Source organism: Oncorhynchus gorbuscha, linkage group LG09 (assembly GCF_021184085.1).
Source record: "Oncorhynchus gorbuscha isolate QuinsamMale2020 ecotype Even-year linkage group LG09, OgorEven_v1.0, whole genome shotgun sequence".
Classification (NCBI taxonomy): domain Eukaryota; kingdom Metazoa; phylum Chordata; class Actinopteri; order Salmoniformes; family Salmonidae; genus Oncorhynchus; species Oncorhynchus gorbuscha.
In genome coordinates this window covers 45,991,535-46,004,122 of record NC_060181.1, presented here as the reverse complement: position 1 = coordinate 46,004,122, position 12,588 = coordinate 45,991,535, and the positions used below count along the sequence as shown (strand labels likewise).

The 12,588-nt window shown below is 39.1% G+C and overlaps 1 protein-coding gene across 4 annotated transcripts; it reads right to left on the bottom strand.

Annotated features, from left to right (window-relative positions):
- Positions 1 to 1,682: 1,682 nt before the first annotated feature.
- Positions 1,683 to 8,602, bottom strand: LOC124043711. 4 transcript variants are annotated; one of them, XM_046362590.1, is made up of 7 exons: positions 8,314 to 8,602; positions 5,033 to 5,125; positions 4,720 to 4,755; positions 4,452 to 4,472; positions 3,344 to 3,427; positions 3,209 to 3,226; positions 1,683 to 2,493 (listed from the first exon to the last, which is right to left on the bottom strand). In XM_046362590.1, exons 1-6 carry the CDS (start codon positions 8,431 to 8,433, stop codon positions 3,221 to 3,223), a joined length of 360 nt encoding a protein of 119 aa, XP_046218546.1. In that variant the 5' UTR covers positions 8,434 to 8,602; the 3' UTR covers positions 1,683 to 2,493; positions 3,209 to 3,220. The 4 variants fall into 4 exon arrangements, with proteins under 4 accessions (XP_046218546.1, XP_046218544.1, XP_046218547.1 ...); XM_046362588.1 differs by lacking the exon at positions 3,209 to 3,226; XM_046362591.1 differs by lacking the exon at positions 4,452 to 4,472 and having other exon boundaries at positions 8,314 to 8,597.
- Positions 8,603 to 12,588: the final 3,986 nt, after the last annotated feature.

Sequence of the window (12,588 nt, the reverse complement as noted above, 5' to 3'; positions counted from 1 at the left end):
TCTGTAACATTAGTTGACGCTGGAGAGACGAAGCAGTTAATCATTTAATAAGGATCGGACACGAGACAGGAACGAGACAGGAACAGCGTCAGCATACAAGAAAACATAGACAAAAAAACAATCAATGCAGAAGCGGGGAACAGAGCAGGGGAACTGACAAATATAGCCAAGGTAATAACAGGTGATGAGTGAGTCCGGGTGAGTCCAATATCGCTGATGCGCATGACAAGGGAAGGCAGGTGTGCGTAATGGATGATAGGAGTGCGTGATGCATGGCAGCCTGGCACTCTCGAGCTCCAGGTGTGGGGGGAAGTGCAGGAAGAGCAGGAGCAGACGTGACATAATTTGTGCATGACAATAATTTTTCCAACAATTTTTACAGACAGATTATTTAATTTATAATTCACTGTATCGCAATTCCAGTGGGTCAGAAGTTTACATACACTAAGTTGACTGTGCCTTTAAGCAGCTTTGAAAATTCCATAAAATGATGTCATGGCTTTAGAAGCTTCTGTTAGGCTAATTGACATCATTTGAGTCAATTGGAGGTGTAACTGTGGATGTATTACAAGTCCTACTCAGTGCCCCTTTGCTTGACATCATGGGAAAATCAAAAGAAATCAGCCAAGACCTCAGAAAAAAATTATAGACCTCCACAAGTCCGGCTCAGCAAGGACAAAGCCACTGTTCCAAAACCTCCATAAAAAAGACAGCCTACGGCTTGCAACAGCACTTAGGGACAAAGATCATATTGTTTGGAGAAATGTCCTCTGGTCTTGTTAAACAAAAATAGAACAGTTTGGCCATAATGATCATCGTTATGCTCGGAGGAAAAAGTGGGAGGATTGCAAACCGAAGAACACAATCCCAACTGTGAAGCACGGGGGTGGCAGCATCATGTTGTGAGGGTGCTTTGCTGCAGGAGGGACTGGTGCACTTCACAAAATAGATGGCGTCATGAGGGAGGAAATTATGTGGATATATTGAAGCAACCTCTCAAGACATCAGTCAAGGAAGGTAAAGTTTGGTCGCAAATGGGTCTTCCAAATGGACAATGACCCCAAGCATACTTCCAAAGTTGTGGAAAAACGTCTTAAGGACAGCAAAATCAAGGAGTGGCCATCACAAAGCCCTGACTTCAATCCTATAGAAAATTTGTGGGCAGAACTGAATAAGTGCGAGCAAGGCGGCCGACAAACCGGAGCCAGTTACACAATCTCTGTCAGGAGGAATGGGCCAAAATGCATTTATTGTGGGAAGCTTGTGGAAGGCTACCCGAAACATTTGACCCAAGTTAAACAATTTAAAGGCAATGCTCCCAAATACTAATTGAGTGTATGTAAACTTCTGACCCACCATTCTCTCTATTATTATTCTGACATTTCACATTCTTAAAATAAAGTGGTGATCCTAACTGACCTAAGACAAGGAATTTTACTAGGATTAAATGTCAGGAATTGTGAAAAATTGAGTTTAAATGTATTTGGCTAAGGTGTATGTAAACTTCCGACTTCAACTGTATAAGAGACTTATATGTACCGACATTTGTTGTTTCTCTAATGTCTGCGATCTTGACACAAGGCGCTGCATGATTTACAATTGTCCTGTTGGCGGGACGCCGTTCCCTAAAAAGTCCTCTTAAACAGTTTTGAAAAAGTTTAACAGTGCAGTTTGGAAGGACATTTGTTTTAATTGTTGTTGTTTTATTAGGCATGGACAACATAACAGTACACAACATTGATTATTTAAGCATAAGTTAACCAAGACTTTCGTAATATGACTAAACTAATCAAATGTAATTGTTGTTATATTACAATAGAATATTACATAATGTTAGTTTATAATTTGTACAGGTATTTTTCCCATTACATTTTCAAATGCAAAAACACTGCATTCATGAAATACTTTTCACAAGACAATTTTTACTATTGCATGCATAACAAGGCCCACAAACACTTAATCAGACTAGATTTCACATCAATGGCAACATACAAAACAAAACACAGTTGTGTGTGAGCTCCTAAAAGCAGCAAAGGGGAATATAAAGCATATTTTTATGCATAGAAGAACAGATACAAAATGCAGACAAATAGAAAAACACATAACATGAAAAACACTAGCGTCATTAGAACACGGTGCTAGGATGAGGTGAATAGCCCTTTGAGACAAATGTTACAGTAGAATCATTTTGAAGCATTACCAAAAAAATCTGAAAGCTATGAAAAACACATCTAAACAAGAACTTCCCTTAGAGCTAAGATTATAAGGCTATTGATGAACTCAAAGACTGCATATTGTGATCCCAGCAGGCTAAATATTAGGTGCCAAGATTGTGTCACTATGTACAAACAAAGAAGACTGGCTGGTGTTAGTGTGTTAATGTTGTCGAGGGTTGTTATGAGTCTTTCAAATGTTGGATCATTGATTTTCTCATCTAAAGACAGCTCAGAAGATGGTGCTCCAGCGTTTGGGAGGAGGGCGGGACTTGGTCTCCTGTAGACAGAGGGAAGTAGAAGTAATACATTAGATGATTGACATCTGAATAATATTTCTATACAACCAAAGGAGGAAATACAGAGTTTAAAAGTGCTTGTCATGGTTTGACGAGTGTCTCTGTATTCGGTGGAAATAAGTATTTCTATTTTCTATGAGAAGATTGGGGTTTAAATTGTTATTTGTATTTATATGATTGTCAAATGTCACATTTTCAGGGATTCTTAATTAGTACATACTCTCGGGAAATAGGGTTGAGGTAGGTATAAAGACATCAATAAATAATACCATCAATAAAAAGGAGTGATGCAATAGAGATTAAACTGAAAAAGCATGAAAAAGCAAAACTGAAAAAGCAAAATACACAGTTTGTAATTAATTTCCCTAATACCTGTATATGTACATGAAAATTGCCAAATAGTGTAATTACAGTGCACTCACATACCTGTTTGGTTACTATTATACCTGTTTATAACAATGTGTACCTACACTGTGATTACACTGTAACTAATATGTAAATGTATAGGAACGTATACAAGTGGAACCCAACCTTAAAAATATATGCTTTTTTCATTTAATTAATTGCTGATGCATATTTGTTAGCTTATTATGATGGCAAATACATCTCAATGTAATTAGCTTTTTGGGGATTTTATGTGTAGATGAATGATGATTCAGGATGGATATGGCTAGGTTACAACTATAATTTACTCACTGATTCATGATATCACCACTGTTGTTTTCAGAGGTAAACACAAACAAGAAAACAATGTTTATCAGGTGCATCTTTAGACAGTGTAACTGTGTAGTGACAAGATAAACTTGCGACACAAAAGTCAGGATGTCTCACCAGGTTGAAGATTTTGGACAGTGTTCCTTGGTCTCTGCGGCGTCTGTGAGGTGACTTTGTGGCATCAGCACGCGGTGGCGTGGCCTAGAACAAAATACTTTATAAACACAAGGAACATGGCTGGGCCTGAAACCTTATCAGTGCTCAGTTCTTATTAGATGAAGTAGGGAGAGAGGACACCAAAATGGTGTCGAACTAATAGTTATATTGAGTTTGAAAATATTTTGATAAATACAATGGGTATAAATGTTATATTACTACAATTCTCGTTTGCATCAAACCTAGAAATGTCATGTTGCTATCCAAATAAATTGGCTTCATTCAGTGATCAATTAGTGTAAAAGAATGCTGTGAATTAGACAGGAAGAGAGATAAATGAAGAACGACCAGCATTACAGCGCCCTTTAGGGGGAAAGATGGAAGTCAAAGGCATGCATTACTTCAGAACACACATAACACAGAGAACTGGCGAGGAGCACATTTCAACTCTTACACACTGGACAGCTCACTCTATGGACACAGAGGAGTTGAATGAAGAAACACACAAATGCAGAAAGATTAGTGAGTCACTATGAACAGAGGAGGGGGCAGAGAGGATATAGTCTCAGACTGGTAAGGAAAGGAAAGGTGGAACTTTTGTATATAGTGGTCCCTGAGTCCTTAATGGTTGTGGTTCAGAAATAGTTGAGGAGTGTCATCCAGAAGCAGTGACTGAATTGAATCATCAGAAACACAATGAAATATAATGGCACTACAGTCTAAGCTACTTTTCCAGGAGAATGGCGTTCAGCGTTGACATTTTCCATCCGAGTAAGAATAGTAACATTTCACGTAAATAATGTTTGTACTTAGCAAAATTCAATTCAAGCTATGTAAGGAAATATATATATTTTTATGTTAACTGTCTTGAAGAATCACACAAGGGAAAGGATGCAGAGCTGGGAGAGTAAGAGTTAAGTAAGAGGGAAGAACAACATATCATGACGGTCACAGAATGACATTAGAGAACGTCTTCAGACAGAGGGAGACATTGAGATGTCATTATTACGCACAGGGCTGTAAAGTCAGCAGTGTTTGGGGGGTTTAGGACTGAGTTTGAATGACCTACCAAGCCCAACACCTTCCTCCACTAGACATGAAAGAGAAAGAGAGGATCAGGAAGATTCATGAAGGCCTACTAGAGCAGCGCCTGTTACTATAACTGCTGAAAGTCTAGCTACCCAACTTGCACAGGCCCATGAAGAGATGTAAGTCATGCAATGTAAAAAGCAAGGTACGTTTAAAAGATAATTAACATTGTTTTCTTGACAGAGGCCTAAAGAAACTGTAACCACAGTAAATACAAACAAAATACAAAATGATGTAATGGAACTCACCCTGGACTTGGGATGGGGAGAGGATGTCACCTGAGGCTACAGAACACAACAAATGATGAGGTCCTATTCTATGAGTTCATAGATGGTTACATGAATACATTGGCTAATTGGTCACATCCTTTGCAACACCAGAATTTGATTTTAAAAAACTGTATTTTTTTCAAGATTTTCAAGCAACGGTGCAGGCCTAGAGACACAACTTGTCTTGTATTAAATAACTACTTTTTCAACTTTACAATTGTTTATATAACTAATCAAATACATGTTATAACAGATACAAATGCAGTGACGTATTCAATCCTAAAATACTCACGCTCAAGCTCCTGAAGAAATGCATTACGGCATTCTCATTAGCCCGACGTCGAGGGGCTGGCTTGGGGGAGGTGGCATGACCCCGGAAGGACCCCTAAAGTTATAAACATGAGTCAAAAACTCACTGATGTCTTACTGCTACCGTTGGACATTCAGGCTCAATGAAATGTCTACATGGTTATAGAGCACATGTTAATCTACTCCATAAACATCTTTATATGTATTTGAAATACCGTTTTCAACCTGAGGTGACTTTCTGAACAGATACTATGCTCTGTATCTCTTGATAATAATTATTTGGTAATTTTATTTGTAATTTGTTACCTATCTATTTTTTACTTTAACACATATTTTTCTTAAAACTGCATTGCTGGTTAAGGGCTTGTAAGGGGGAGGTGGCGCATGTGACAAATACAATTTGATTTGATTTAATGTTATGCATCTTAGTTCACCGAGTTAGTTTTCTTACATTGTCTGCTCAATGGAATTAGAAATTATATTAAATGCATACAGATGAGTACAAAAAGGGTTGCATAACCAAATCTTCCCTCATATGAAGGTGATTAGGAGTTGTGTTTTTAAAGCTGTCTGACTGGAGGATTGCACTTCAATGGAAGATGCTCAAAACCTGTATAAAGAAACTATTCTATAAACTATAATTGGGAAGAAAGAAATTCAGATTTCCAAGAAATTGGCAAACAATGAACCTATCTAGGAGTACAACTTTACTACAGCAAGAAAATTCAGCCCGGAATTTGACAATCCTCCCTTTTTTTTAGTTGTATGCAGATCATAACTACAGACGTAGGATCTTAATTTGATCACTCTTTTGTTGCTGCAAATGTTCCTACACTGCAGGAAATGCAGATGAGCTTCGTGATTTAGATACATTTCTGAAAACCCGTACTAACTCAGGGTTATATTAACAGTATTGTATTGCACTTTGTAGCCTACTTTTGTCCAGCCTAACTGCCAATCAAGAAACATTTTTGGCTAAATGTTCAAATCTTGTTGGTGCAGGATTATTTTGCTACGACAATACTGGTCAAATTAAGATCCTACATCTGTGGTCCTTCTGTAGCTCAGTTGGTAGAGCATGGCGCTTGTAACGCCAGGGTAGTGGGTTCAATCCCCGGGACCACCCATACGTAGAATGTATGCACACATGACTGTAAGTCGCTTTGGATAAAAGCGTCTGCTAAATGGCATATATTATTTATATATTATTATATTATATTATTATTATATTATTATATTATTATATTGTAACACAAACTATGGCATTATGTTAATTTACATTCTCATATCTGTAGGTGTTTAACACAAGCACAGAGCAGAGTAGAAGACAGAATATTCTTTCAGTATGTCGTCAATGGGAAAATGCTGCAATTTTCTGGTCTAAAATGCATATATATTGATAAAACATTACAAACAAATGCATATCACCAGGGATAAGCTGTTGTTGACCTGCCATCACTCTGCAACGTGCCCCCTTCCTTAGATTTGGTTGCGATAAACTCTAGAGAAAATAAGCTAAAGGTGGAGCTCAGAATCATTTGGGGGTGTTTGATCATGTAATTTTCAGGACATGCACAATGTTTTGGATCTAATCCTATTTTTTTTGCGATAGACTTGAGTTCCTCCAAGCATTAGGAAAAAACATTAAACCTTATAACCTGCAGAGGACCACCTGGTGCCTAATGCAGACAGATCACATTTGATATTATGTTTGCTATCAAATCTGTACAGCTAAACCAATGGTGGTCAAAGTTTTATGAATTAAAATAAACTATGCAGTAGTTGTATTTCAAATACAAACACCAACCATCCAAGATCTGCCCACAAGTTCCCATGAGAGCTGTCTCTAAACCTGACTATTGATTCTAACTATTTCAATAATTTGAGGAACTCTAACTGCAAATATATTTTATGGGGTAAGGCACTGATTTTTCTACATTGGTAAAAACATTAAAGACATGCTTTGGAACTTTGGCAACTAGTAAGTATTTATTTTTACTCTTTTAAACACTGGGATGGATGTGTCAATATGTAGTTCATACATGCATAATCTACGATCAGAATTACTGTTGTACCTCAATTAGCCATGAAATCACTAGTTTGAAAGCGACTGTTTACTGGAAGCTGTGCGGCGCCATTTTCCCCCATGTGGGCCAGCCCCCTAGCAATTCAAGTTTCAGTCAATGAGCTTTAGCCCCTCCCCAATTGAGTGACAGCTAGCAATATGCACATACAACAGAGCGAGATAGAGAGAGAGCAATGACGTGGTGCACATACTGTACCTGCACCTAAACTGAGTATACCAAACATTAGGAACACCTTCCTAATATTGAGTTGTACTCCCCTTTTGCCCTCAGAACAGCCTTAATTCATTGGGGCACAGACTCTACAAGGTGTCGAAAGCGTTCCACAGGGATGCTGGCCCATGTTGACTCCAAAGCTTCCCACAGTTGTGGCAAGTTGAAGGAATGTCTCTTGATACACACAGAAAACTGTTGAGCATGAAAAACCTAGCAGCATTGCAGTTGTTGACACAAACCGGTGAACCTAGCACCTACTACCATACCCCATTCAGAGGCACTTGAATCTTTTGTCTTGCCCCTTCACCTCCTGAATGGCACACAATCAATTGTCTCAATACTAAAAAATAATTATTTAACCTGTCTGCTCCCGTTCAAATACGCTGATTGAAGTGGGTTTAACAAGTGACATTAAAAAGGGATCCTAGCTTTCAGCTGCATTCACCTTGTATACTCAGTGTACGTGACGTAGTATACCATTTTTGGGGACCACTTTTGGCTCGTGAATGCTACTCTCTTAAAAAGAAAATAAATTAAATGTATTCCTGTTCATCAAAGCGAATTCCTGTTATCTTTAGTGGTTCTATAGCTAGCCTAAAAATATTCCTCAACATAGCTGCCATAGCATTAGCTACTCTTCCTGGGGTCCAGAAAAATTATGTCAGTTATATACAATTTTACAAAAATTATATTACATTTCACAACACATAAGCTCTAGAATAGAAATTACATTTAACCAATTATCTGAGATTATTACATTACATCAGGTATTCTAGCTCTACAAGTATTTTATTTCTGCACAATTAGTAAATCACAAATTTTCAAAGAATCTCTTTCTTGACTGCAGACTTCAACACAAAAACTGGACAGATGCATCCTTACAATCGTCATCTTAGACCTCTATAGACTGGAAGAGTCTTTGTGAGGCAATTGGTCATGACAGTTGGTAACTCCAGATGCTCACCTTGCTCCCTTTCTTTTTGTCGCCTCCAAAGAAAGTGCTAATCTGATCCATCAGACCAGGGGCCTTCTTCCTCCTGCTCAGTCCAAATGAGCTTTGCCCTGAGCTACTCGCTGTGGTCATGCTGGACGGTGGTTAGGTTGGGTGGGGTAGAATGCTCTGTATCTGGGAGTAAGACTTCTTGCAAACAATCCAAACCAACTCTGTAAACTCTCTGCTGTTGCTCCTCTATCTATGTTACTTTTCTATCCGTCTGACGTTGGATGGGCAGTGTTTGAAGGTGTCGTCCCCATGCTCCAATGCACCATGGGAGATTAAGCGGGTAAGGTGGGGGTAGGCGGCCACAGTGGCATCCATGGTGCTGGCCTGACTCCAGGCATTCTTTGGTCCCTCAGTGCCTGCGGAGTCAGTCACTACCGCCCTCTGCATGGGCCAGCCATTGTTCTCTGCCCTCCCCCATCTGCCTCACCAAGTCTGAGGAACAACAAGGGTTATGTATGAGGCTGAACTAGGGCCCTGATGAGTAACAGTCTCCAGTACTGTGAACTCATTGTTGAAATGGACTCCATTTATCTTTTTGATAGATTATATTGAAATAGAATTTAAATTAGCCCTGTTTTCCATACAGAGTTGACTAGAAAAGGAAACACCCAAAAGCTAACAAATGTTCAAACATATGGAAACATATTAAAACAAACTATTTTAAAGATAAATAATAACTACACAAATGTTATGGTCAGCCATGGAAAGAGCTTTGACCTCCATAACTGTTAATATGATATTGTAGGGCAGCCTCCGAATAAACTCTTCTTAAAAACTGTATGCAAGGAGTCATCTGTGTTGTTTGAGGAATGCCTCATTATCTTTCCAACCCCCAATGTCACGCTTCTAGGTAGCAGAGGTTCTGTTGTCTTTACAGGTCAGTAGGTCTGATATCTGATTGGAGGTTAACTTTACAGTAATGCTATTGTTAAACAACTCAGATGTTTTAAAAGGGTCTTATATGTATTTTGTTCCTAGACTGCTGTGGTTCTTTCTTTCTGTTTCTCCCATGGTTCCTTCCTCTCTCTCTCTCTCTCTCTCTCTCTCTCTCTCTCTCTCTCTCTCTCTCTCTCTCTCTCTCTCTCTCTCTCTCTCTCTCTCTCTCTCCCTCTCTCTCTCTCTCTACCATGCTTAGAATAATGCCTTGTAAAGCTTGTTAATGCTTTGTAGCTTATGCTTTATGCCTTGTATGTGAATCCATTCATTTTACAAAGTAATTAAATACTATTCTATTTAGAATTCCATTCTCAGACATTTGCTGATTGCCTATTACTGTAACTCAACTATAGTCTTGCATGTTTTAATTATCTTTATGGAGTCAGATAAACATTTTAGGCTAATTAAATAGTCTTATCACAGGTCGCATGAAAGGTACATACAATATACACATAACAAATATTACTACAGTAAATGGTGACCCCAACGTGCTCTATCATTAGGATTTTGGAAGTACAGTAAATGGTGACTTCCGACTTGATCTTACGGATACTTTGGATGAAATTAGCGTTTATTCTATTATATTGCTTGATAAATAACGAATACCTACTTTACGTGACGTCGAATATGCAAGCAACAGATATTTCTGAGCTATGGCAATCGACTTGTATTAATGATTTGATCAAATGGAACCAAATGGAACCTAGTCTTTGCTAGATAGACAGAGAGACCAGTACAGAAAGAGAGAGAGGAAGGAAGTGAGAAAGAAAGTGACAGAGGAAGAGAGAGAGTTGGGAAGAGAGTGAAAGACAGAGAGCGAGCGAGCGAAAGAGAAAGACAGCAGGGCAAATTTACTTAGAATTTTCACGTGTCTTGTTTGTCTCATGTCGTCAATGTGAGTGAATTTCTGTCCATCGTGTCCATCGTCCGTCATCTGTTTTGTCTGTTTTCCCCACCCTTGATTTCACTGCTTGGCCGGCTCCCCACTTCAAGAAGGTAGGTATTTTACTACATTTCATCCTGTTGTGAATTGTATGTTATTATAAATAACCTTACTAACCTGTGGTAATGTTGTTTTTAATTTATATAAAGGTGTGTTTTCTTGCAGACATTGGCTGTGAAGTATAAGTTGGTTGGTAGGTATATAGTACATAACTGTCTTGTATTGTAAAGTAACGTTTACAAGCATGTAAATATTTGTATATTTTTGCATTTGTTTGCTGGTAAATATTTGAAACTTGCTCAAATTGGCTGTAAATGTATACATTTGCATATTAAATGTATTCATTGCAAGTTGTCACTTGTACACCCTATCACCAGGTCACCAGGCTGCTCATTATTACGAACACCTGTCACCATTGTTACACGCACCAGCCTCATAAGATTCACCTGGACTTCATCACCTGCCTGATTACCTTCCCTATACAGTGGGGCAAAAAAGTATTTAGTCAGCCACCAATTGTGCAAGTTCTTCCACTTAAAAATATGAGAGAGGCCTGTAATTTTTATCATAGGTACACTTCAACTATGACAGACAAAATGAGAAAGAAAATCCAGAAAATCACATTGTAGGATTTTTTATGAATTTATTTGCAAATTATGGTGGAAAATAAGTATTTGGTCAATAACCAAAGTTTATCTCAATACTTTGTTATATAGCCTTTGTTGGCGATGACAGAGGTCAAACGTTTTCTGTAAGTCTTCACAAGGTTTTCACACACTGTTGCTGGTATTTTGGCCCATTCCTCCATGCAGATCTCCTCTAGAGCAGTGATGTTTTGGGGCAACGCGGACTTTCAACTCCCTCCAAAGATTTTATATGGAGTTGAGATCTGGAGACTGGCTAGGCCACTACAGGACCTTGAAATGCTTCGTACGAAGCCACTCCTTCGTTGCCCGGGCGATGTGTTTGGGATCATTGTCATGCTGAAAGACCCAGCCACGTTTCATCTTCAATGCCCTTGCTGATGGAAGGAGGTTTTCACTCAAAATCTCACGATACATGGCCCCATTCATTCTTTCCTTTACACGGATCAGTCGTCCTGGTCACTTTGCAGACAAACAGCCCCAAAGCATGATGTTTTCCACCCCCATGCTTCACAGTAGGTATGGTGTTATTTGGATGCAACTCAGCATTCTTTGTCCTCCAAACACGACGAGTTGAAATTTTTACCAAAAAGTTATATTTTGGTTTCATCTGACCATATGATATTCTCCCAATCTTCTTCTGGATCATCCAAATGCTCTCTAGCAAACTTCAGACGGGCCTGGACATGTACTGGCTTAAGCAGGGGGACACGTCTGGCACTGCAGGATTTGAGTCCCTGGCGGTGTAGTGTGTTACTGATGGTAGGCTTTGTTACTTTGGTCCCAGCTCTCTGCAGGTCATTCACTAGGTCCCCCCGTGTGGTTCCGGGATTTTTGCTCACCGTTCTTGTGATCATTTTGACCCCACGGGGTGAGATCTTGCGTGGAGCCCCAGATCGAGGGAGATTATCAGTGGTCTTGTATGTCTTCAATTTCCTAATAATTGCTCCCACAGTGGATTTATTCAAACCAAGCTGCTTACCTATTGCAGATTCAGTCTTCCCAGCCTGGTGCAGGTCTACAATTTTGTTTCTGGTGTCCTTTGACAGCTCTTTGGTCTTGGCCATAGTGGAGGTTGGAGTGTGACTGTTTGAGGTTGTGGACAGGTATCTTTTATACTGATAACAAGTTCAAACAGATGCCATTAATACAGGTAACGAGTGGAGGACAGAGGAGCCTCTTAAAGAAGAAGTTACAGGTCTGTGAAAGCCAGAAATTATTAAATGATTCACTCCCTGTACTTGCTTCCCGACTCCGACTGACTGTTCAGTTGCCCAGTTCCTTACTGGTCCTTCTCCCTAGCCATTAATCTTTTGTGACCAAATAAAAATTTAGCCCAGGTTTGGTATGGAATTGGGCATTGGTTTCTAGTTAGTGTTAGCATATCTGGAGGGTCTACATTTGTGTAAGTATTATGGCAGTAGTGTCCAGGAGTCCATTACACAGCAGGGTTGAGTCATCACCATATTGCTATGCTTATTCAAGCCCCATCAGGTCAAACACTAAAAAGACAGAGTATGGGGTTATAGAGGCCTTAATTAAATTGGCCTGTACCTTCAAATCAAATCAAATCAAATTTTATTTGTCACATACACATGGTTAGCAGATGTTAATGTGAGTGTAGCGAAATGCTTGTGCTTCTAGTTCCGACAATGCAGTGATAACCAACAAGTAATCTAACTAACAATTCCAAAACTACTGTCTTATACACAG